The following is a 27,529-nucleotide window of genomic DNA, read 5'->3' as shown; positions in this document are numbered from 1 at the left end:
TTAAGGTTATGATATGAATACGCACTTTAGTTAGATAAATTAAAAATGACACAATAGATCAAAGTCTTTTCAATTTAAGCTTTTCTTTCAGGATTTTCAGAGAACTGTCAAATTTAGTGTTACGTGATGAACATTGTTAAGTGTAGTAATGGCTAATACTTACTGACAGTAGTTTATAATTTTATTGTGTATTGTACTGTATCATTAACGACTACCATGTTGTAGAAAAAGCAATATATCTCTTTTTTGTTACCACAGTGACTAATATACACTATTTTCTTTTTCAAATGCTGTTCAGTTTCTCAACAAAATCTAAAGCATAATTCTGAAGTAACTCGTATTTTGTATCGTTATGAATAAATTGTGAATTACGCAACAAATGAAAGGAATGCGGGCAATATTTAAAATTTAAGGAATTCATTATTATACCACTTAGAGGGCACGTTTTTAATTAGCTGTGAAAAGCATTATTGTATTAGATTGGGTGAACGTAATGTGCGGTACATGATTGTTTAAATTGGAAAATATTTAAAATTTTACTTATGCTACGAGTGTGATATTCCTAAAAATTCAGTTTTGGAATTAGTGTTGCGTGTACGAAAATTGAAGCAAATTCTAGTATATATATATATATATATATATATATATATATATATATATATATATATATATATATTACTTTAAACAATTTTTGTACTAATGAGATATCATTATATATTCATTTTTGTCTTAATTTCTTTTAAATTCCATAAATGCGAGTTGAGAAACACATTTATTTTCACTTTCATTAGGAAATAAATATTTCCTAGAAGTTAACTATGACTAATGTTTTCAAAAGAAATTAGATGCTTTCTGATTATGTATTTTGTTTTCCCCACTTCTTAATTTTCGTTTTTTGACCTTCCTCCCCCACGTGTAGAGCCTGTGTTCGGACCAGTCCCCCCAAGAGGTCACAGCCCCAGAGAACGGGTTCCCCCAGGTATGACAATTTTTCACATCGCTTGCTTTAACCATAGCTTAGAAGCAGCACTAACAAGCTAATTTTTTGTCACAGTCCTGGAAACTTTTCAAGATACTTGCGCAGTATCTACCATCATTTTTATAATAATTTTTAACCATGTGTTGCTAAGCAGGCAGAGTCCCATGACTAACCATCATAACACTGCTTTCATACTAACTTCACTACTTTGTGGCATAAAATAAACATATCGAGGTGATTTGGGTGCTTGCTTCACTCCCTTACTAACGTGAAATGTAACTTAGTAATTCGTAGTTATTTAGGTATATATTATTTGTTGTGTTATTGTATATATTGTGTTATTATCATTATGTTATATATTATTTTAATTTATCAACAGTAATCTCACTAGACGTTTTGATTTATCTAGAGAAAATCAAAACTCGAGTGGGATTTGACTATTACACGATTAGAAGAAAGTATATAAAGATTAGAAGTAACGAAGTACTCCAATACAATAAAATATTAATTGACTTACGAAAATACAACTGTCTTCAAATGTATTATTGTACCATCTCAACATTACAAATATTACGCTAGATGCATGCTAGATGGCAGTAGTGAGCAATGCCCTTTCGTCGAGAAGTTTTCGATACACGATGGCAATGTTACTAGTCAAGAAGGCTTTGTTGATTCCGTTTCATTTTTATTAAAATACAACATTCCACTTCAATTATCCGAATCCCAGTAATCAACGTCACTTGACAGATGATTTTCAATAGATCTTAATATTAAACAATCTCTGATACGTGACTATCCATAATATCATATAGCAGAAGCTATAACATAACCTAACTAATATACACAAGTGTTAGAAAAGTTTTAATTAACGACGATGACATAAAAAATAAACATGAATAATTTTAAAAGGAATAATTATTGAATGTACAATTTTCAAATTTGAATGTGGTTGGTGGTTCAATTGATGTTATATTGGACGTGTGCGTAATAGAAGTGGAACTCGTTGATTTAGGCCTACATGGTGTATTCAACTTATTCAAGATTTCCGAATGAATAATTTTAAAAGGAATAATTATTGAATGTACAATTTTCAAATTTGAATGTGGTTGGTGGTTCAATTGATGTTATACTGGACGTGTGCGTAATAGAAGTGGAACTCGATTTAGGCCTACATGGTGTACCGGTATTCAACTTATTCAGGATTTCCGAATGATGCTCTTCATTTATTTGTAAATCGGATTTCAGAAGATGCATAGGTATGATCAGTGATTTTTATTAATTCTTGTTCTTGAATGCCAATGCGAGTCATATTTGAAACTGCTGTGCATCGACTGGAGTGGTTTGTAATTATATATATATATATATATATATATTTTTTACGTCCAGACCAGCGCAGTTTCAAATGTTGGCAAACAAAGAAACAAATGCTAGGGACGCGATAAAATTAAACAAATGGTAGGGACGCGATAAAATTGTGCGATAAGCAGCCATGATTGGTTGAAATACGTCCTTTCGTACCGTTTTATTGGTCAAAAGTAGTATGACGTAGTAAGCGTGTAATATGAGAAGATTAACTCCATATGAGCTATTCCATCTCAAATCGACCGAAATATAGAGAAAATTGACCTTGCAATTTCTAAATAAAATAAAACTTTTTTGTGCGTAGAGAACTGTGATACAATGCTTTGTGTAAAGTTTGAGGCATCAGAACTTCATAGTGTTTAAATTAAAAATATTTAAATTTATCGTATTTTCATAAAATTTGCAACTTTAAACTGTTGTAGCTCCGAAACCCTTTCACCCAATGATAAAATCATGGTTTATTTTGATGCTGAGAAATTAAAGTTTATATTGACATATAAACAGATTTTCTTACTTTTTATGGAAATGGATAAATTTAGATTTTTCCTCATTAAGACGTTTTGCCAAGAAAAAAATATTTTAAAATATATAGTTAGATTCCGCATTGAAAGTACAAATAAACACATATTTTTTACTGATGGCACGTTGATAAGAAAGTATTGAAAATATCAAATAAAGAAAATAAATAGTACGCGCGTGAACTAACCAGCTGACTGTGAGGCGGGAGCTAGCCGAGGTAAGTAAGGCCAGGAGACATAAACACGTGATATGTCGTCTAGCAGTCATGACTGTGGTAGCTTTATCACAGGTTTTCATAAACACAGGAGTACAATGACGCCCAATGCTCGCTTATCTTCAGCTCTCGGCAAGTGCGGCGGTACTGCGCCGTTCAAGTCCAGGCGTGTGAAAATAATTTATTTAATACCCTCGAAACTTATTGCCGTACCACTAAGCAAAGAATGCCGAATCCCTCTTAATAATACAAGGTTTTTTCTCAATATTTTTTACATTTTTACAAATTAGCAAAAAGCCTAAAAGTAAGTAAAATCAGATTATCTGTCTCTCTGTGTACAATAAAAATAAGGATTACTTCTTAACATAATCTACCAAATGTCAGCTTCAAAATAAGCTCTCGTTCAATGTTCTGCAGTAAATGATTCCAGAGTTCTGAGCGCTGAAAGAGGCTTGTTTTTATAAAATACGCTAAATTTGTCGCTCAATAATACGAAAACCGTTTGACTTTCGATAGTATATTTTTGAAAATGCACTCTCCTCAGCACCTTCTATAAATAGGGAAAACATTAGAGTATAAAAAATACGAGGTTTTTTACTGATCGATTTCATATGGAATAGACCATATGTAGATGAAATTATTGGGGATCATCATAGCAGTTTTTGGCGTAATAGATCGACTATTCATAAGATTTTTTGTATTTGACGATATTGGAGAAAAATGGGAGTATAAGGGTACAGTACATCAGTTATTCATAAATTTCAAAAAGGCATATGACTCTGTTAAGAGAGATGTTTTATATTATAACATTCGTATTGAATTTGGTATTTCCAAGAAACTAGTTCAATTAATTAAAATGTGCCTCAATAAAACTTACAGCAGAGTCCGCATAGGCCAGCTTCTGTCTGATGCTTTTCCAATTCACTGCGGGCTAAAGCAAGGAGATGCACATCACCTTTACTTTTTAACTTCGCTCTAAATATGCCATTAGGAAAGTTCAAGATAATAGAGAGGATTTGGAATGGGACAGGTTACATCAGCTTCTTGTCTGTGCGGATGACGTGAATATGTTAGGAGAAAATCCACAAATGATTAGGGAAAACACGGAAATTTTACTTGAAGCAAGGAAAGCGATAGGTTTGGAAGTAAACCCCGAAAAGACATAGTATATGATTATGTCTCGTGACCAGAATATTGTACGAAATGGAAATATAAAAGTTGGAGATTTATCTTTCGAAGAGATAGAAAATTTCAAATATTTTGGAGCAACAGTAACAAATATAAATGACACTCGGGAGGAAATAAATATGGGAAATGCGTGTTATTATTCGGTTGAGAAGCTTTTGTCATCTAGTCTGCTGTCAAAAAATCTGAAAGTTAGAATTTATAAAACAGTTATATTACTTTTTGAATAATTTCAATACTTTTATTTCATTATCCCTAGTTTTTAAAGATACTAGTAAAACATGGAATTCATTTATAGTTAGTATCAATTTATATCGACAGTTTGGGTTATTTTAAGACGCTGTATCAACATCTAGGTTATTTAGCGTCTGAATAATATGCCGGTGAAATGAGTCCGGGGTCCAGCACCGAAAGTTACCCAGCATTTGCTCGTATTGGGTTCAGGGAAAACCCCGGAAAAAACCTCAACCAGGTAACTTGCCCCGACCGGGATTCGAACCCGGGCCACCTGGTTTCGCGGCCAGACTCGCTGACCGTTACTCCACAGGTGTGGACTATATCGATAGTATCACAACGTCCCTAAGTACAGTACACATATATTGGTATCATGCACTTGAGGCGATTTTTACAAAGGAATAGTTTATAAGTACAAAAAATGCGTTTTATACGTTTTGAGATTTGAGGGGGGGGGGAAGACAAATAAGTACAGAGTGTCATTAAAAATAGACCCCTTGTCACAACCTTTATAAACGAACATAATTTTTGAATACATATTAAAAATATCCCTTTTTTCATCTCCTATCACATTTGTATATACAGGAGAACCATAAGTAATGTCATTAATTCCAAGATCTTATTCTCTGAGATATTTGAAACAAAAATGTTTAATACAATTTTGTTCGTTTTTGCTTCCTTTTCGAGATAAAAATTGTTCTATATTAAACATTTCATTTGGGAAAGCCATTGATTTAATTCACAATACGCTCAGTCATTTTAAGAGAGCAGTGTATTTTTGGTAGTAAATGACTGAAATGAATTTAGTTTTTTTCCGTTAAATGTAAAGAAATTTGATCCGAACAAGTGTAACTTTTCGTTCTGCAAAGAAATTTTACAATGGTACATTTATTTCTTTTAGTGTTACTTACGTTTCATTTTAGTATATGTATCCGTCTATGATTAATTTTAAATTAGATAAATAATGGATTTTAGAAAAAAAAAAACATGGCGTCCCACTCTTTTTCTAAAGAAAATAATTGAAGTCCCATTTTCACTCGAAGTAATTATGGTCAGTTTAGGTCAACTGAACTTTTAACGCCTGAAATCGAGAGTAGAAAGGATAATAGGTCTACATTTTAAACAATAGGCCTAATATTGACGGAAAATATTACGAAGAAAAAAATAACAAAGCAGATTTTAAGTACCGGTAAGAAATTTGAAAAATAGCCATTTAAGGGAAGGAATTAATTATTTAACATGGAAATGACGTCTAGAATTACGGGGCCATACCTGAGCTAATAAAAACAGTAAACAATTTTCTGTCAAGCGAAGACAAGCATAATATGAAGACGGAAGTATCGCCAAACTCTGAACACAGACAGCGTATGACGTCATGATAGAGGCATCAGAGAAGACTCCGTGTTGATGGTCGGTTGTTCCTCTGTCCGAGTTGTTTGTTGTGGACGCGTGCCGTGACGCTGGAAGATGATGAATGGAAACCAAGGCCACCTTGAAGCAATTAGGGGCCCGGAATTGTTTTGGGTTGCCGTATCCCAAAATATAAGATTATGGTGGATCAACAACAAAGAATTTCAAGGTCAGATATTTCACCTTTTGTGATGCAGGATGTGTAGTGTGAACGTTTCTTCTTCATACATTACAAAGGCAACAATTATCGACCTTGAATGGTGTACGATTTTTGTCGGTTAAACCAGCATTTTTTATTGGAAAATTCTGCTATAAAACAAGTCCATTTAGTTTTCTCCATTGTAATGCTTCTAGTTATCTTTCATTTGATTTTATTCTACTCATCCCTAACAAATTGCTAACGCGCATTTGCACTCTTGCGAAGATTCTCGTAGGTAGTTGATTGAATAGTTACGTGAGCTCCAAGCCAATGGGTCACTTATCTCACACCGAGTCCCTCTGATAGGACATAACATTTTGGAGTTGGGGGGATTAAAACATATTAAATTTGCTAGTTTCGTTGTGGGATCACGGCCCATTTTTATAAGCCATTGCTTTCCACGTTGGCAATCAGAATTTTAACATCAATGAGTCTGGCATGTGTTGACGTACAGAAAACAACTTGTTGAGGATTGAGGAAGGATATTTAAAGCTAAATAATATATCAACACACGTGCTGAGCTAGAAGAAATATTTAGGCCTATTGATTTTTAATTCTTAGCCTTGTAGATACTGTATTAATGTAGAGTTTATAGAACGCCCACTAATGTTTATTGTTTGCTAAGTAGTTCTTTAAGTTACACGTTTGATTTTGGTCCTATTAAGAAGTTAACATTACGTTATTAGGTAGCAAATAAGCTACAAACTTGGATTCAAGGTTACGAAGTGGCGCTTGAGCGTAGATTGAAGTGATGAAATCAAAACGAATTACATACAGTATGTCGTCATCGAATATGTGTTTACGAAAATTGTATATTTGCAATGCGAATTAGAGGTAGTTTACTCACTTATTTGTACAGATCGCCAACTATTTCGTTTCGTGCGTTGCAGATACTGTAGGTGCGTCCTCACAGGATGGAGATGCTGTAGTATAAATTTTAAATCTTTCGAGGATTTTTTTTTAAATTTTAATAGGTTGTTTTACGACGCTTTATCAACAGCTTAGGTTATTTAGCGTATGAATGAGATGAAGGTGATAATGCCGGTGAAATGAGTCCGGGGTCCAGCACCGAAAGTTACCCAGCATTTGCTCATATTGGGTTGAGGGAAAACCCCGGAAAAAACCTCAACCAGGTAACTTGCCCCGACCGGGAATCGAACCCGGGCCACCTGGTTTCGCGGCCAAACGCGCTGACCGTTACTCCACAGGTGTGGACTTTTTCAAGGACACGTACATTCCGTTACAGATCTACAGTGATGTGAAAAAAAAAATGTTGGTTTGTTACTCGTTCGTCGATTTAGGCCAGCAAAGAATACATCTATGGACATTTATTTTTGCGTTTAATTTTATATCTTGTGAAAGCTCAATGAGTGACTACAGCTGACTACAGCGCCTCCCCCGGAATAAATTGTGAATCAATTTGCTGACGGATCGACAGCAAACAATCCGTTAAACATCACTTCAGCAACTCTGGTATCATTTAGTGGTGTTTTATTCTACAATAGCACAAATTTACATTTAAAAAATATTTCAAGTTGGAGAGATTATAAGATCACGATTTCACGGCCGACTAAATTTAGAACCATTAAGAAACAACTTCTATTCATGATTACGATTTCATGGGCGTTTAAACCGGTCATATAAATCAACAAAGCAGTTGAGAAAAGTTGAATGCTAAATGCTGTTGCAATGAGTACTACAGTTTAAAATACGCAACTTCAGAGTAATACGGGCTAAAATATAAATATGAATGCTAAATTTGTTACTTATTTGTGTTACATATACTATGTATTTTATTTCATGAAAGATCGAATTAATGCATTCATTTCTTATTGAATGAATTTTGTACATTGAATATTGCATTTTCTTTGGCAGTGCGTAAAATGAATAGCAGTGCGTAAAGTGATTACTTACTTCTTTTAAGCACTAGTGTTTTAAAGACTCATTTTACGCACTGATAACAGTGTGGTAAAATGCAACTTTACGAACTATCGTAGAGAAAGACTTTTTGGCACACCTATATATAACAGCTGTTTTTCTTAACATTTTATTGGTTAGAAAGTTCTTCTTTACTGTACTCGTACGGCAAAAACATTGTTACGATTCAGTTTTCCATGCGAGTACCGCAAAGTTGTCATATTAATATAAACAGCTATGACGAAACATTGTAAATAGTAGTCTAACTACACCAGCACTGGGCGTTAATGCCTCAATTGAGTCACTGCAAACTATCACTTAACTCCCCACTCCACTTTCCCCAGCAGAGACAGTTATGTTTCGGACCGATACAAGTAGACAGGAAGGTAAGCGTTGTTGAGTGGCGGATTATATATAAGACATGCATCATAGCTTTCGGCTCTCGCTGGTCGCCTAAAATCCACCACTAATGCACAGTGCGTTACTGTGTGTTCGTTTCTAAAGCGGTGAAGCGAAAATGACGTGAGTGTGGGTATCTCCTGTCCTTTTCTTTTCCCCTTTATGCCCAGGGCTGAACTAGACCTACTGTAAAGACTATTTCAAAGGCATGTTGGGTCCGATAAGTATAATAATAAAATTTCAAATATGTATGGATTTATTACCGTCAGAAATACTTATCAATAATAAAACATTAAACCATTATATTATTACATGAAATGGTACATAATGACCGACGAACGTTTTCGCCATGAATATGGCATCCTCAGGCCTCATCGAAGCAATGACACATAATGAACACTTATAATTTCTGGTTTAAATACAATCGTTAAAAATGTTTGAAAAAATTAATATGATAGGGGTGTAAGCATGTGCAATTAAGAACATACGTGTAACATAATAGTACATTATGCAACGAGCCTATAATGAAGGTAATTAAGAAGCGATTATGGATATTTATGAAACGAGCGCAAGCGAGTTTCATAATTTTCATACGAGCTTCTTAATTACCATTATAGGCGAGTTTCATACGACTTTTTATCCTCGACCATATTTCTAACTTGATATCATTAATTTTATTGTATCTGACCTGGAGCAATGTCCCGTATGTTGTGAGATGTGCGCAGACGCGAAAGTATTGATTTTTTCCGAGGAACAGATGTTCACATTGACCTTGCTAGGCCATAAGAACCTACAGAGATAACATTGAAATTAAATTAGACATTGAAAAACGAAATGACAAATTGAATTTATTTGAATATTATTTACAATTAACGCTAATTATTATAGTAACAGAACATAACCTTCTGCGACAGTATTGGATTTCCAGCCTCCGTGACTTTTCGCTAATTGTCTTTCGATTGCATATCCGAGAATAATCGATACTTGCGGTTTTATAACGGTAGAAAGCTGACCTGTCATTGGCTGAACAGTTGTAACCTGAGTCGTCATTGGCTGAAAGACCTGACCTTTAATGAGTAGGTGTACTTTAATGACATGCATTAAAGGTCTGCTACCAGGTGTATAATTACTACATTTCGGCATGGTCGAGCATAAAATTTAAAACCATACAAAGTTTAGAAAAAACAATGTGCTGATGGTTAGATGTACAACGAGATAAAATAATTTGACAACTTCAATTGCAGGTGGTCATAAATTACAAAATAGTAGAACATGCTGTGGTGCTTCGATGAGACCTGAGGATGTCATATTCATGGCGAAAACGTTCGTCGGTCATTATGTACCATTTCATGTAATATTATAATGGTTTAATATTTGATTATTGATCAGCAATTCTGACGGTAATAAATTCATACATATTTGAAATTTTATAAAGACAATGTAATATTAGTAGGCCGTGACTCCTAGCTTACAAAAATCTCTATAGTCTGTGATTTATTTAACAAGTTAATTAATTCACATAGAATTTCATGTAGTTGTGCCGAAAAATTTTGTACGTAACTAGTACGAAAGTGTCTTTCGCGCACTCGTTCCGAAATTCCGGCTTCGGCTAAAGGCTGGTTCACAATAAACCGAGAACGGAAACGAGAACGAGAACGGAAATATTGTTAAAATAAATGAATTTAAATGTAAGCATTCACAATTAACTATTGTGAATGCTCACATTTAAATACATTTATTTTAACATTATTTCCGTTCTCGTTCTCGTTGTCGTTTCCGTTACCGGTTTGTTGTGAACCAGCCTTAACTCCTCGTCCGTAAACGTTTCACTCGTACACAACTTTCTGTCCTAGTGACGTAAATAACTATTATAATGCTGGAGTGCAAAAAAAATTGTTTATTGGTTTTTCTTGGAATCCAGCATTAGATCTATACTTATTTCGGTTTATGTTGGCACTGTCGGTTATAAAAAAAAAAGTTTTTTTTTCTCTCACCAACCACTTCCACCCCTGTTGAAACATAGTGAAAAATCTTCAGTAGGGCTTAACATTTTCCGTACGAATTAAACGCTATTGTCGTCATACTATCTTCCTAGTCGTTTGAATCGGTAGCTCCTGGTTATCAGTGATGATGTTCTGGTGTTCACATTGTGAGTTATTTTAGCTTTTGAGTTAAAACTAAGAAGAAAAAGAAGGAGGAGAGGACGGCTTCGCCACTGTTTCATCCAGTGGCTACATACCGTACCAGGGTTCTTCTCCCTCATCCTGGCATCCTAAGATATTTGTCGAGACGTTTCGGCAACGTTGGTGCAAGTTCTTGGTGAGTACCTCCTTCTCTTTCTAAAAATCCTGTGCCAACATAAACCAACTAGACTTTAGTGTACCAGCGACAGTCATCGGATCCGACTTGTTGTGATGATAGTGGTCATGCTTATTTAATCTAACATTAGTTACTTGAATCTTTGTTGCTCTGAAGTGCCAGTATACATTACATGTTTTATTTCAAGGGCCGTCAGTATTAACATAGCGTGACCAAGAACTTTAAGCATGCTTAGTCGGAAGTATTGGTGTTTTGCGTGTTGTAGACTTAGTTGGCGAATCAAAATTAATACAAAGCTGTCATTTCGCGAGTGAGATGCGAGCGTGCATTGTCTGAATTCCGCAGTATACAGTTTTTTTTATAGTTATAATAACTAGAAAGGATGGGACAGGGGTATCAGCTGATTTATCTCCGTTTCTTCTTCCTACTTTCGCTCTTCTCCTTTTAATCACTTTTCCTTCTCAGATTTATTTTTTTCTGTTTATAATGCTCTTTTTTATTTATTTTTCTTAATGTATATTTATTCCATTACTCTTGTTCTTTTTTCTGTACTTACTTTCTGTAAATTCTAACTTTTTATATTATTTTACCATCTCTTTTATTTTTTCTGCAATACGAATAGGAAGATAATTTTTATTGTTACTTGCTTCGTTTTACATTAATTTTTCATCCCCTTTCATTCACCTCATTTATATTTTTATTGTTTTTTTCTTTTTTCTTTCTTTCTGCTTGTTTTATTCCTTTTTCTATTAATCTTTTCTTCTTCTTTTTGATATAGAACTACGTCTTTCTCACTAGACTTGGGTAATTTGGGAATTGACCATCACATTAAAATACAACACCCTGTTCATGTTTTTCTTGTATTCCCCTTTTCTCCTTGCATTCCTTTTGTTCTTCATGTCTTCCCCTTGTTCTCCTTGTGATCTTCTTGTTCTTTGTGTATACCCATTGTTCTCTTTATAGTTCCCTTGTTCTCTCTGCATTCCACTTGTTTTGCTTGCATTCCTCTTGTTCTTCGTGTATTTCCTTATTCTCATATCCCTTGTTCTCTTTGTATTTCCCTTGTTCTCCTCGTATTACTCTTGTTTTCACTATATTATCTTTGTTCTCCTTGTCTTCGCCTGTTCTCCTCCTATTATCCTTGTTTTCATTCAATTCCCCTTGTTATATTTCTGTTCCCCTTGTTCTCTTTCTATTCCTCTTGGTCTCTTTGTATTCCCCTTGTTCTACTTGTATTCTCCCTTTTCTCCTTGCATTCCCCTTGTTCTTCGTGTCTTCGCCTTGTTCTCCTTGTCTTCCTCTTGTTCTCCACGTATTTCCCTTGTGTTTAGTTTTTTCCCCTTGTTCTCCTTGTGATCTTGTTCTTTGTGTATACCCCTTGTTCTCTTTATAGTTCCCTTGTTCTCTCTGAATTCCACTTGTTCTGCTTGCATTCCTCTTGTTCTTCGTGTATTTCCTTATTCTCATATCCCTTGTTATCTTCGTATTTCCCTTGTTCTCCTCGTATTACTCTTGTCCTCACTATATTATCCTTGTTCTCCTTGCCTGTTCTCCTCCTATTATCCTTGTTTGCTTTCAATTCCCCTTGTTATATTTCTGTTCCCCTTCTTCTCGTCCTATTCCTCTTGGTCTCCTTGCATTCCCCTTGTTCTGCTTGTATTCTCCCTTTTCTTCTTGCATTCCCCTTGTTCTTCGTGTCTTCGCCTTGTTCTCCTTGTCTTCCTCTTGTTCTCCACGTATTTCCCTTGTTTTTAGTTTTTTCCCCTTGTTCTCCTTGTGATCTTCTTCTTCTTTGTGTATACCCCTTGTTCTCTTTATAGTTCCCTTGTTCTCTCTGTATTCCACTTGTTCTGCTTGCATTCCTCTTGTTCTTCGTGTATTTACTTATTCTCATATCCCTTGTTCTCTTTGTACTTCCCTTGTTCTCCTCGTATTACTCTTGTTCTCACTATATTATCTTTGTTCTCCTTGTCTTCGCCTGTTCTCCTCCTGTTATCCTTGTTTTCATTCAATTCCCCTTGTTATATTTCTGTTCCCCTTGTTCTCTTTCTATTCCTCTTGGTCTCTTTGTATTCCCCTTGTTCTACTTGTATTCTCCTTTTCTCCTTGCATTCCCCTTGTTCTTCGTGTCTTCGCCTTGTTCTCCTTGTCTTCCTCTTGTTCTCCACGTATTACCCTTGTTTTTAGTTTTTTCCCCTTGTTCTCCTTGTGATCTTCTTGTTCTTTGTGTATACCCCTTGTTCTCTTTATAGTTCCCTTGTTCTCTCTGTATTCCACTTGTTCTGCTTGCATTCCTCTTGTTCTTCGTGTATTTCCTTATTCTCATATCCCTTGTTCTCTTTGTATTTCCCTTGTTCTCCTCGTATTACTCTTGTTCTCACTATATTATCTTTGTTCTCCTTGTCTTCGCCTGTTCTCCTCCTATTATCCTTGTTTTCATTCAATTCCTCTTGTTATATTTCTGTTCCCCTTGTTCTCTTTCTATTCCTCTTGGTCTCTTTGTATTCCCCTTGTTCTACTTGTATTCTCCTTTTCTCCTTGCATTCCCCTTGTTCTTCGTGTCTTCGCCTTGTTCTCCTTGTCTTCCTCTTGTTCTCCACGTATTTCCCTTGTTTTTAGTTTTTTCCCCTTGTTCTCCTTGTGATCTTGTTCTTTGTGTATACCCCTTGTTCTCTTTATAGTTCCCTTGTTCTCTCTGAATTCCACTTGTTCTGCTTGCATTCCTCTTGTTCTTCGTGTATTTCCTTATTCTCATATCCCTTGTTATCTTTGTATTTCCCTTGTTCTCCTCGTATTACTCTTGTCCTCACTATATTATCCTTGTTCTCCTTGCCTGTTCTCCTCCTATTATCCTTGTTTGCTTTCAATTCCCCTTGTTATTTCTGTTCCCCTTCTTCTCGTCCTATTCCTCTTGGTCTCCTTGCATTCCCCTTGTTCTGCTTGTATTCTCCCTTTTCTTCTTGCATTCCCCTTGTTCTTCGTGTCTTCGCCTTGTTCTCCTTGTCTTCTTCTTGTTCTCCACGTATTTCCCTTGTTTTTAGTTTTTTCCCCTTGTTCTCCTTGTGATCTTCTTGTTCTTTGTGTATACCCCTTGTTCTCTTTATAGTTCCCTTGTTCTCTCTGTATTCCACTTGTTCTGCTTGGAGTCCTCTTGTTCTTCGTGTATTTCCTTATTCTTATATCCCTTGTTCTCTTTGTATTTCCCTTGTTCTCCTCGTATTACTCTTGTTCTCACTATATTATCGTTATTCTCCTTGTCTTCGCCTGTTCTCCTCCTATTATCCTTGTTTTCTTTCAATTCCCCTTGTTATATTTCTGTTCCCCTTCTTCTCTTCCTATTCCTCTTGGTCTCTTTGCATTCCCCTTGTTCTGCTTGTATTCTTCCTTTTCTTCTTGTATTTCCCTTGTTCTCGTATTACCATTCTTGTGTTCTCCATGTTCTCCTTGTATTTCCCCCCCCTCTCCTTGTATTTCCCTCGTTCTCTTTGTATCCCCTTTTTCTCTTTATACTCTTCTTGCTTCTTGTGTTCTCCTTGTCGTTCCATTGTTCTGCTTGCTGTTCCCTTGTTCTCCTTGTCGTCCCCCTTGTTCTTATATTCTCTGTTTTTCTCTTTTTCAACATTGTACTTACCTTGTTCTCCTTGTTATCATTGTCCCTTGTTCTCCCTGTCTTACCCTAGCTTTCCTGTGTTGCCCTTGTTCTTGTATTCCCTTAGTCTCCTTGAATTCTCCTTGTTCTTCTTATCTTCCCCTTGTTTTACTCGTAAACGTGTCGGTCTATTCCTGATATAGAGCAGAATTTTTTTCGCAACAAATTCCAGTTCGATACGTCAAAAATTGGACCCTCTTTTTGGCATTCAAATCTGCCAGGAGGGATAACTTTTAAGATCAATAAAATATTTAACATTTGAAGACATTTAAATGCATTGTACACAACGGTCGACTTATTAAATTTATCATTCTAATAATTCTTATGTATAAATCACCTAAATCTGTTGTGTGGAATTGTACTGAGGTTTTGGAATCTGAAAGTTGCTTGTGGCTCGTGTAGAATTAGTGTAAGTCTTATCTGGTCATCCACTGTGACGGCTCGTACGATCGTCAGTTATTAGTTCCGGTGATCAGGTACTCATACGGATACGTTACGGTGCGTCTGGAAAGTGGAGTAACGGGTTCGAATCCCACACGAACACAGGAAGTCCGATCTGCTTGCCTCGGCACATTCAGTTACCCAGCCGACTCCTTGACGCTGCATTTGTGTTGAACGAGTCATTCAGAGGAGCATTCCCATGGGATCACGTGAGTTCACTTTCTTATCTTCATTCACTTACATCTAGAGAGAGAGAGAGAGAGAGAGAGAGAGAGAGCGAGAGAGCGAGAGAGCGAGAGCCTTGGCCTTGTTACTAGAAAAATATTTGTTGTTGGAAGTCAAGCAAAGCATGGTACATTGTATTTCACTGCATAGAAAGTAATATTGTCAGTTACTAGAGGAGCGTTTTTTTTATCAGGACTGTTGTTTTTGATAAGTTTAATAGCCTATTCTTTGTGAATGACTGCATTTTGAAATCATAGAGTTCTCTAATTCATCAACTGTCGTAAGTTTGCTCAAGAAAACACTTTTCTTCAAATATCCCCACGACCAATAATCTAATATTTGGCGATCTTGCAGGCCAAGTTATAGGAGAATGATAAGTAGAGCTCGGGTTTTTAGATGCTAAAAATCGGGAAAATTTTTATTTTTTATGTTCTAAAAATCGGGAAAATATTTAACAAAAAAAAAAAAAAAAAAAATATTTAATTATGTTTCAATTGTTTTATGTGAATATAAACAATATGCAGTACTCACCAGTATAAACTATGCTGTCTCGTCGACTGCAGAAGATTACTGTGCACAATGAGATTCATCCTCAAGTTATCCATCGCAAATTACTGACGATCATTGCGGAAGACTGCCTTGTACTGGGAAAAAGAGCGCCCTGACCACTGAGAAACGACATGTACTCCCTAGAGACATGTTTATGATTGGAATCGAAAACAAAGGCAGTTGATGTTTATGAAATTATAATTGCTTCCAGAATCAGCATTATGATAACTTACAAGGGACTCCTAAATGACACATAAATGTTTGTGTGTGTTATAGTACAATTTTTTTTAGTGGTGACAACTCTTACCGCGTGTGGTGAGAGAGAAGATTGCAGTTCCACAGGTCAACAGATAGGAAATTTCGAGAAACAGTTGCCAGCTATCACGTCTAAACAACTGCACTGAACATTCGAGTGATGATTAATCTGAAATGGGGAATTTTTCTAAAATTATTTTATGGAAACTTAACTTTTATGTGAATATTTGAAAATATGTATTTACATAAAAAATTCTAAGTGTGTGTTTTTGTGTCCGAAACATAAAACACAAATTATGAGTTTCTATTAAAGTGCAAATAAAATATTATTATTTACCTAAGAGTCCTAGCTTTACTGATAAGACGACCACGAGAACAATCAGAAACAAACTCGTTGCCATGGTGATGTAAGAAATCCCATTTCTTGTTTAATAAACCAGTGCCAGAAATTTTAAGATTGTGTAGAAAATGAAGAAAATATAGCAACTAAATTTACCTTTTACTTTTGAAAAATCCTATAGTATACCCGTATATCAATTATTCTAGGACTGTAATGAAGTGAACGGACAATTTAAACTTACGGTATTTCCTCCTGCTCAGGTTATTCAAAACGAAAAGTTGTGCGAAATATAGCCTAGCGCCCGAGTGTTTAGTGGCTCGCAAGCTGCGTTTAGTTCAATAAATGACTGGTTTAACTTAAATTACAACAAGAAACCTCTCAGTCCATATTATAATACGTCACCTGGGTGTTAACTGGAACACGCTGAAATCATTAGAATAGACGGCATTTCGGAAGGCGGTCAGCTGCTACATGCGCCGTAGGATTTCTTGTATGTGACGTCACAAACTTGTACAGTAGAACCAATCAGAATCAGTCTATAACAAGTACTTCCAGAGTTCGTTTGTTCACGTGTGAGTGTTTCAATACATTGAATAAGTAAACCTAATATTTACTGTGTATGTGTAAGATAAATAAATGCAAGAAGAGACTGTAAAAAGACAAGTATTGCACAGGCAGGCGCGTAAAATAGTGTTTAAGGTGCATAATTATTTTAAAAACGTTGACGAGCAGAACGCTGTCGGCCATCTTGATGCTGACTGCAACGTTGACAACGTGCAAGAAACGACTGTAGAAGCACGTGGTGTGGGATTGAGAAACGTAAGGAAGGAAAGAGGGTTTGTTTGGTGTCATGCTTACAGTAATCAACGGCTAAGGTCATTATTGTCTTTTGATAATTTAAATTCTCTCCAGCGCTATTTGTATTGCACGTGCTCGTGAAGTACGATGTGGCAATGTTGTACGCTGCCTTGCCCTCACTATCTGTCTCTCTCGACGCAAACGCTAGCAGACTACCGCCATCCGAATTGCCGTCGACTCTAGTGTAGTTAGGAAGTTGGAGAAGTGGAGTAAACAATGTTTATAAACTGTGTTAGGGAATGTTAATGTTAGCATTAAATAACATAATGTTAATGAACAATATTGGTTAACTTTGATATGGACGTAATTTAAGAGGATTATTGCGGCTTGTTTTAAAGTGGGATTATCTAATCTTTTTCTTCACGAATCGATAAAGAACATAAGCTTCTTACAGTACAAGCCAATCTCTGAAAGAACTCCGGATATTTCAAATACGAAGCTGGCACGCTACCTCCCATCAAGACATTTCGGTTTGAAAGGTATAAATATATACAATGGCGTAGGTAGGGGGAGGTCACCAGGCTGAAGGCAACCCTACCCTCCCATTTTTTTCAAGAAATATTTAAACATTATATTAGATAACTGTCCTCCGATGGATTCGACTCCAAGACTATCGTTTCTATGGAATGTCAAAGATGTCTTTGACCATTGCATACAACACTACCAGCTAAACTATCTCATTTTTTACAAGACATATAAACTAGGGCATTCGAAAAGTAATGGCAACAGTTACTGTTTCACACTAAATTTACTTAGGTTACTTTTGACATTACACACTTCAAATTATAATCTTCTGCCATGTCAACAATACGTTGCCAAATTCTTACAAGACAGCGGACTCCATCTGCAGCAGCATTTCTGGATATTTCTCTCACTGATCATAAGCTTTTCGGATGTAAACTCTTGATTGAAAGCGAATGCCTCGCTTCCACCCAACTTGCTATAGTTGAGTATGGTAGGACTTCTCTCCCACAGGCTTTTTGTAATATCATAGGTCCAACATTTTTATCAGATCTTACATATATATAGAGCTATAAGAAACTCACTTTTTATTTTATTTGATAAAGATCTGTCGGTTTTGTGATATTTTAAAAAGAGTTTGGTAAAAATAATTTTCACAGCATGTCTAAAATTATGAAACTAACTTAATTTTCTAGTTATAAAAATAAAAACCGGGTTTAATTATCACAAAGCAATATGTAAGATCAGATTTGGTAAAAATTTGGGACCAATGGCATCATTAGTTCACCAAGAAAATGTACCTATGTGATCTTATTTTATTTATGTATGTATTATTTTCGATTTGTTGCTACAGTTAAACAAGTAAAGGTAAAATTAATAACGCTGGTAATTAGGGATTCTGTTAAATGTAAAATTTGCGCTGTTTCTTATGTAACTTCATCTGCTGATTCCAAAAATGAAGTCAGAATTTTTCTACCACTTCCCCTCCACTTTTTTTTGTAATTTTAGAAAAATTGATTTGTTTTTATTTTTATATACAGTCCTTAACATGCTAATGGAAAGAAAATATTTCAAATATTTAATTTTATTTCTTTAACAATTGACCTGTAACTTTAGATTATTGTTGCTTGTAAAGTCAGAATTCATAAAAATAAATTTTATTCCTCATTAGACTGTGGGCGTTAGTATTAATTCACAGTTTTGGAACTTACATTCATGAAACAATTAACCTGTGTTTTCTTTGTCCTAATTGTAAGTGTGGTAAAAGTAACTTATAAAGTGAAACATACCTCGAGATACTATACAAATCACATAAAGAAATTTTGTTATGTTTGTGATTAGTTAACTTTGAATTTTACTAGGTTAGTTAAAAGAGCTTACAAGTGTTCTTTTCATTGCAAAATAGACGAGGACATGAAGTGGGCCCCTGAAATCTGTTTTGCTCCGTGTGAGTCTATTAACTGGTTGGCTAAAAGGATCCCATCATATGGCTTTTCCAGTTCCAATAATATGCCGAGAACCTAAAGATCATTCAACAGATTGTTACTTTCTAGGAACCGCAGATCAGAAGATTACAGAGAACTTGTCAGCGAGTTGATTCAGATCTATAACGTATGGGATGTCATATCTCTCAAAATAACTTCTTGGATTCGCATCTATTTTTTCTTTCCTCAAAACCTTCGGGTAGTGAGCGAGAACGTAGGTAGCGTTTTCATTAGGATTTTTCTGAAATGGAAAGGCGCTACCACGAAAAATGGAGCCCAAATATTCGTCAGACTACTGCTGGACATTCAAAAGAGATGTTTCTCAAGCGAAGTATAGCCTAAAATCTATTTCACACATATTTTAGATAAATAAATATGATTTTAGGTAAATGTTACAATATTTTCATTTTGTTGGTAGTTTAACCGATAAGCAGAAATACAATGGCTTATCTTACAATGTAGTATTAATATGTTACATTTTATTGATGAACGTTTTCGGCATATTTATGCCATCTTCAGATCTTAAAAGGTTGTCTTTCATACATACTTAATATTATGCCACATTGGTTAAATGCAATACATAACTAACAAACAACGAAATTCTTAAAAGACGGATGTCGTTTTCGTCATTCATTTTGTTTACATGTACTGATAAAACAAGTTAAACACTGTTGGATATCTGTGCTATGTGGTGGATTGTTTGACTGTATGAAGTGTTGCAAATTTTCTAGCGTTAACAATAAAATTGAAGTACAATGATGTTAATGTTAGATTACAGCTTGACATAGACTTATGTTAATAGTTTTTCAGGTTGTCACTTCTCGAAGTTCAGTCAGCCGGATGTGAATAGCTGGTGTTGTTGTAGTGGTGTGTTCGTTCCGGTTGCTCGGCTTTGACTCATTTAACCAATGTGGCATAATATTAAGTATGTATGAAAGACAACCTTTTAAGATCTGAAGATGGCATAAATATGCCGAAAACGTTCATCAATAAAATGTAACATATTAATACTGCATTATAAGATAAGCAATAGACGGCCCCATTCATTCCAAATCCATTGTAAATGTTACAAGGTATCAATACTAGAAAAGTTTGAATTACATTTCATATAATTACTCTAAAACCTGGGTGATAGAATTTTGATAACAGATTTGAAATCAACACGAAAAATGCTATAAGAATCAACCATTCTTTATCTTTTAACAAAAAATAGGCTATGTTTAATTTTGTTGACCAGTGTAATCTAAACTAAGTGAACTTTAAGGCATTGAATTCAGCATTCTTTCAAGCATTGAAGATCGAGTGGTAAAATATATGTATGGCTATCATAAATCTTATGGTAGATATTGTCAAAAGTGTTGCTGCATGTTTTGCCATAATTTTTGTATGCGTTAAATATGTTCTATAAAAGTTAGGGAAATTTACCAAGTGATGTTACCAAAACTTTTCCCTCCCTTACTGTACATACCAACTATTGATTTTAATTTCCCAGAAAAGGTGTATATAAAGAGGAGAGTTGATTTAATGAGATGGTCTACTGTCTATAGATTTACAGACTTCGTCATATCACGGTTTTTTAATCCTCTGATTAAGAAAAGCTCTTCAGCGAATTGGACACGCCCACACCGCAGCTCTGGAACGCTCAATAAACCTATTTTATCTCCTGCCCTCCCCCCCCCCATGACATTTCCTAATGAAAGACAGATGCTCAGATAATGTTATCTATTTGTGAAAGTGCCAACGTCGGTCGATAACGGTTTTTAGACTGCTTTCCGAAGATTGTTTCTTATACAGTCTGATCCGTTTGTGTATGGATAATATTAATATATTATTATAAAGCTATTATGATGGTAGGAAAAATTTCTTGCTGGTTATATTATGATTAAAAGATGGGAATTTCCATATATGACAATCAAGAATGCATAATCTGAAAGGAAAAATGAAAATCGTAGAACACTAGCCAATTAAAGAAATCACACTTCTGAATAGTTCATTGTCTGTCTATATGTAATATTTTTTTACCCTTATTAATAAAATAAACTAGCAACATTTCTCACAAAATAAATGCATAGAAACATGCAGCTACCTCATAAATACTTGCAGTAAAAATTTCATCCAGATTGATTAATATTTGGCATAAGAAAGTTGGTGTTGAATCAACAAAAATGAACACAGAAAAATAGATTTGAAAATAAAATGAATATTTATGTAAATTAATATTCTCCTCCGCTATATTCATCTAGTAACTTCAGGGAGCCAACAAAAAGTTACTAGATGTGTAATCAGAAATTTTAAAAAAGAATTCTTCGTTGAAAAACAATTTTGACAGCTCTTTAAATTCCACGTACCCTTCCAGCCTTAATTTAAAAAGTGTAAACATACGAGTATTTGTAATCAGAATTGAGCTGAATCCATTTGGGGTATGAAAATATAAATTCTGAATAAGTGAAATAGCTATAAAAAAATTGGAAAAATTTTCATGATTTTCAGTGGAGTCTTCCCTTAACATTGAATATTGCCATCGCAGCGCGCAAATTTTTGTAATAATTGCTTCTGTCTCTTTCCCTAAATAATCGTGTAGAATAAATTTGGGGTGGGGATAGGATTACACCTACCACAGAGTTCACATCGTGTTTTTTAAGTGTATTCTTTGATTTTATAGGTTATTTGAGTGAAAGTGCTATGGCATGGCGTTCCTGTGTTTGTCATTCACCTTAAACACTTTCACACATGCTGTAAATAATATTCCATGCCCTTGACCTGCTCCGCGAAGTGTAGCATAATTACTTCCTTAATTGTGACTCATGGATCTTGTGGAACACCCTCTATAACATTTACATGATACGCGTCATTTGTATCGCATTGATATGTGCACAAGGTCGTTGTCTAAGGTAGACCCGGAGGAGCTCGCGTGGTTCAGTTCGCTCTCTGTGTTGCTCCGGAGTGGAAGTGTGGTGCGCGCGTGGGTGGAACCTCGCTCGATGCCGGGTTTCGATGTGGCCATGGAGAACGGCGGAAGCGTGTTCTCTTCTGCGTCCCCTTCGTCGTCCTCGTCTCCCCGGAGTGAAGACGTCACGCTCGTCGTGCTCAGGAACTCCTCTCCGATGAAAAATGCTTGCAATCGTCACAGCACCGGGTCCCTCATATACGGACCACTTCCTTACAGTTAGTATGCTTTTGCCACTGCAAAACATATTGTATGATTACATTATTTAATTCGCTGTTATTATTGTGTCGAGGTAGTGTTTGATTCCTAGATCTTAAATAATGCTATTGATGTGATGTATTCCCTCATATTAGTATATTATGATAGGCGTATAGCAGTGATGTCAAAGCAAGCGCATTTTTCTGACCTTGACGTCGTGCGCGGGCAGCAAGCGCTAAGTATGGAAAGAGGAAGGGTTGTGTATATGAATAAGCAACCTCTTGGATTAAGAAAACAGTGGTGCACAAACGTCAAACGGAACGTGAAATTTTATGTCGTTAGTTTTATATGGCTTCTTTCTGTTTAATATTATCTATATTGTATATATCTATAAAAGTACTAACACTGATTTCTTAATATTGCACTTGTGTTTTAAATCTTAATAACATAATAGGGAGTTAAGAAGGAATATTCACTTAAATTCCATAGTAGTATAATATTATACTGTATTAAGTGGATGAAACACATCATTCATAAAGAAAGTGATATTCCAAACAAAGAGATTGAGTATGACATGATAAGTTGGAATTTATATTGATGGTATCTTTAGCCTTACAAAAGTAATCAATAAACTAATCAAAACAATATTACAGTACAAAGCAAAGTTACCTAGTACTGTATCTGTTTTAAGTGTAACTAATATTACATAACAAAACTCTTATCGCATTATGCTTTTAAGGTGATATTTGTCAGCAACTTCGTATCATCAGAATGTTAAATTATTTTCTCGAAATCTGCTGAAGCTATAGAGCTGACATTTTACAACACATGGGCACGTATCTTTTGCTTATGATGTAACAGTAGTTGCTTTGTTAATTCATTTCCTCACAAACAATTTCCATGCGAATATTTTCAAAATTTTCAATACACTATCTTCAATAATACGTATATACAGTATATTAGATTTACGAAAACATTCTGTAAGGCTACTAAATAAATAGGCTTATACCTGAAAATTTCACTTTTCTATACGAAAAGTTGAGAAAATATTTCTTTTGAATAAAAAAATCAAACTTGTGAAAAATGAGGATTAAAATTAAAACTTACATTCTTATAGTGCACTTATACTTCTCAGGCAAATCTAAAAATTAACATGGATACAGTTTTAATAAGTTGTCTTCTCTTTATCTATTGAATCAGTGCTGGCCATCCCTGAATATAGCTCGACCAAGCGGCATATACTACCTCTTTCGTCTGTCTCTTTCCTTTCCGCTGTAAAGCGCTCAGGCTCTCCTGGGCTCTAAAGCGCGCGCTTGCTCCTGTGGGCATCAATTGACATGCCTGGCGTATAGTATCGTCACTGCAAGACATTTGGCGTTGTTTCTTTCTTTGTGCTCCCGGTATTATGTCCAGAAACGTAGTTTAGTTTTTGGCTTTCAAATGCCATTTTTTTGTACGATTTTTAACTTGTTAATATCGACGTAGTACAATTGAAACAGAACTGCACGCATTGTATTCTTCACCTGACATAATTAGGAACATTAAATCCAGACGTTTGAGATGGGCAGGGCATGTAACACGTATGGGCGAATTCAGAAATGCATGTAGAGTGTTAGTTGGGAGGCCGGAGGGAAAAAGACTTTGGGGAGGCCGAGACGTAGATGGGAAGATAATATTAAAATGGATTTGAGGGAGGTGGGATATGATGATAGAGACTGGATTAATCTATTCAGGATAGGGACCAATGACGGGCTTATGTAAGGGCGACAATGAACCTCCGGGTTCCTTAAAAGCCAGTAAGTAAGTAAGTACAATTGAAATGGAGTAATGCACCAGTTCCGAATTACTTTTCTTCGAGGACCGACTAAAACGCGTAAATGGAGGCATCACATCGGTAGAAGAAGTAGCGCGAAAAGCGGCTGAGGCACTTCTTGTGACTTAGTTACTTAACTGTTCTAATTTCAATGTCGTGAGTGTACTGACTATAAGTTAATCGTAGATCTAATGGTCTCCGAATACTCTTATTTATTTATTTATGTAATTTATTTATTTATTTATTTATTTTAAACAATGACTCAGCCGGCTCGAGTTTTCCTTTTAGATTTGTGTATTTGCTTATTGATATATACGTGAAATAATAATAATAATAATAATAATAATAATAATAATAATAATAATAATAATAATAATTGAATATACATGACTCAATTAGTATAAATATAAAATTAAGATCATAATATATCCATTAAATTATTATTATTGATGTACAAAAATAGCCAAATAATAATAATAATAATAATAATAATAATAATAATAATAATAATAATAATAATAATAATAATGGTTTATTTTAACTGGCAAAGTTAAGGCCATTCGGCCTTCTCTTCCACTCAACCAGTATGATAGAAAATTACTACAATGCTATGAATGTAACGTTATTAATACAATACAATACAATTCAAAGCAATACATTACTACAATACAAGACAATATAATAAATAATTAATATAATGCAATGACAATTCTTTTCATCTTCACAACACCAATAAAATAAATTCGATTTATAACGACGACTCAAAATAAAATAAAAATTATTATAATATATCTTGATATATTTAGTTAACACTATATTATTATTCACCACATTGATTATATTTATAACCATGCAGTAAGAATGTTAGGAATAATTCGGTCAATTACTTATTCTTTTTCAACACCTGACTCTCTTTTAATACTATACTATACATTAGTGAGATCGAAACTCGAATATGCATCTGTAGTTTGGAACTCTATTACTAGTTCTGATTCGGCAAAACTGGAAAATATTCAAAGAAAATTTATTTCATTATGTTCTTACCGATTCCTGCCTAATAACTCTGAGTATAACTATGATAAAAAACGCGAGCACTTTAAATGTCGAAGCCTATATGCCAGACATCATGATCTCGATTACTTATTCTTATGTAAGGTCCTTAAAGGTGACATTAATTGTCAATCTTTCTTAAACAGTGTCAACCTTAGTATTCCTATGAAGGACATGAGACATCAAAAACTCTTCTATATTAGAAATTCTAAATCTTCCTCGCCGGTCTCCAGTTGTATTAAACATGCTAACTTACATGTAGGCGATTTCGATCTATTCAATGTATAGAAGTATTAGAATATGGCACTGTCTTTGCTAATATTATTTGCATAATCCTTATACACAAATTGGTAGTAAGAATCCTTTCTTGTAAATTAATTATTGTAATCTATGTTCATCATTTTGTTGTTAACTCAAGTATTTAATTTGTACCATAGTTGTTCATTTTAATGTATCAATTGTATCACTGTGCTGGACTTTTATTGGCCAATGGCTGTTGTCCAGCACATAAATATAAATAAATAAATAAATAAATAAATAAATATCATCATTATTATTTGAATCGAATCGTTGTTCGTTCCTTTAACTGAAATATTTGAATTCGTTATGTAATTATTTATTAATAATTGAAAACACAGCTACGACAGTTATTTTAAACATATCGGTGACAAACGCTAAACACGCTTTGAATCTCGCGCCACTATTTGGCAGCAGAGCTCAGAAAGAGAGCAACAGAACGTTGCTTCCGGTTTAGTTGTTCATAACCTGGCTTTTAGTATAGTCGGCGTTGTTTGCTATGAAGAGGGAAAGGAACTGGCCACGCCACCTGATTATCTCCTGGCTTAGTTACCTGATGAGTGATGCCTTATTGTTGTCACTTTAAGTCAGTGATCGCCAAAAGCTGTGTCGCGACACATGCCCCTGTCTCCACTCAAGCGTAACCATGACATCATATCCCCACCCTCTGTTTACAGCCATCACTTCGATATAAGTAAAGACCTTTATCAGCAGCGGAGGTACGCATGTAATGTTACAAGTGTGTAGGATAATATGTTTCCATGTCTTTTCGAAAGCACATAGTAAGTAAAAACTTAATTTTAAGGAGCATGGAAGGAAAATTATTTATTTTGTGCAGATGGCAAAAATATGAGATACTTAATTTGTTGCAAAATTTTAAATGAAGTATAAAAGAACAATATACGTTGTCATTATTTTTCTTGTTATGAAGACTACCACGCCCTTACCTGTAACTTCCGAATAATAAAAGAACAATAAAAAGTAACGGCTTCTATGTCTTAATCGGGGTAAAATACTTCCACGTTTTTTCGACGTATGTAGTGTAATTTGTATATTTCATTAATAAATAAGCAATAAAAAATATTGGCTTCTATGTTTTAATCGGTGTAAAATACTTCCACGTTTTTTTTTCTACGTATGAGTGTAAATTGAATATTTCATTAATAAATAAACATTAAAAAAATATCGGCTTCTATGTCTTAATCGGAGTAAAATACTTCAACGTTTTTTTTAAGTATGTAGTGTAATTTACAACTTCGTGGTACGTTTTTCTAATTTCAAATTACTGCTGATGTAAAGTACACGCTCTTTCTATGTTAAATAAGAAAATAAATGTATGTTATTTTATTAATAATAGAAAAATAATTAATAGGAGGATAAAAATTAACACGGAAAAAGTATGTATAGTTAATAAGTAGAAGAATATTATATTGCTTTCGTTTTTTGATCACAGTCCGTCTCTGCACTGTTATTCACTGCATTACCTGAGGAGATACCCACTCCACCCCTCTCCCTGCGATAGTGGTGTGCGGGTTGCATTTCTATTACGCCACAATTTCGTGGTGTTTGGCAACCACTGCTTTAAGTGGTCCAAACCTGTCTTCGGACAGTTGACTAAACAATATGTGAATTAATATTCCCTCCAAAACTAAACTAATTTTCTACTCCTTAGATTAGATACTCTTTTATGACAAAAGTGGTTTTGTAGCTACAGAATTTGTATTTCAAGCTAAGTTAGCGATAACAATAATATCAAGTTACTGACTAGTGTGGGAATTAAGGAGGAAGTGCCAACTGCATGTATGCAATCAATGCGTAATTTCCGGGAAACAAATCGTGTAATCTGCGGCATGACACACGATTCTCAATAGCTGTCGGGCGACTAAAGAGTTCGAGTTTCAACCTCTGACAGTCTCGTAGAATGTTCTATACTTCGGAAAATAAACAAAGCTTACCGCAACTCGAAACTTATGGAACAATGAAGTGAAGTTTTAAGAATATCCTTTCTGCCGAACATTCTCGCTTTCACCTTTCAGACTTCAGAAAAAAATATTATGAATTGATAAAATGTCCACAGGCAAATTCTTTTACAACCCGATGTTCATACAACGAGTGTTTTCTACCCTGTCGTCTAGTCTTGCCAAAAGTGAGATACAAGCAGGCTTAGGTGTTCTTAAGCAGTTAGCATGAAGTTGTCTACACTCAAACCATTACACCAGTACAA

The 27,529-nt window shown here is 34.9% G+C and overlaps 1 protein-coding gene across 15 annotated transcripts in view; it reads left to right on the top strand.

Moving 5' to 3' along the window:
* Positions 1-27,529, top strand: part of LOC138701955 (uncharacterized) — a 920,371-nt gene that overhangs the window by 797,954 nt on the left and 94,888 nt on the right. For 14 of the 15 annotated variants that reach the window (XM_069829333.1, XM_069829340.1, XM_069829339.1 and 11 more), the window contains one exon: positions 920-979. The exons of the other annotated variant lie outside the window; for it this stretch is intronic. In XM_069829333.1, the coding sequence (XP_069685434.1) occupies positions 920-979 (60 nt within the window). The remainder of the gene's footprint in view (positions 1-919; positions 980-27,529) is intronic. 15 annotated transcript variants of the gene reach the window in all.

The sequence above is a fragment of the Periplaneta americana genome, chromosome 6, assembly GCF_040183065.1.
Source record: "Periplaneta americana isolate PAMFEO1 chromosome 6, P.americana_PAMFEO1_priV1, whole genome shotgun sequence".
NCBI classification, from domain to species: Eukaryota; Metazoa; Arthropoda; class Insecta; order Blattodea; family Blattidae; genus Periplaneta; species Periplaneta americana.
The sequence above is the reverse complement of the archived record's forward strand: the minus strand, read 5'-3'. Positions and strand labels throughout refer to the sequence as shown.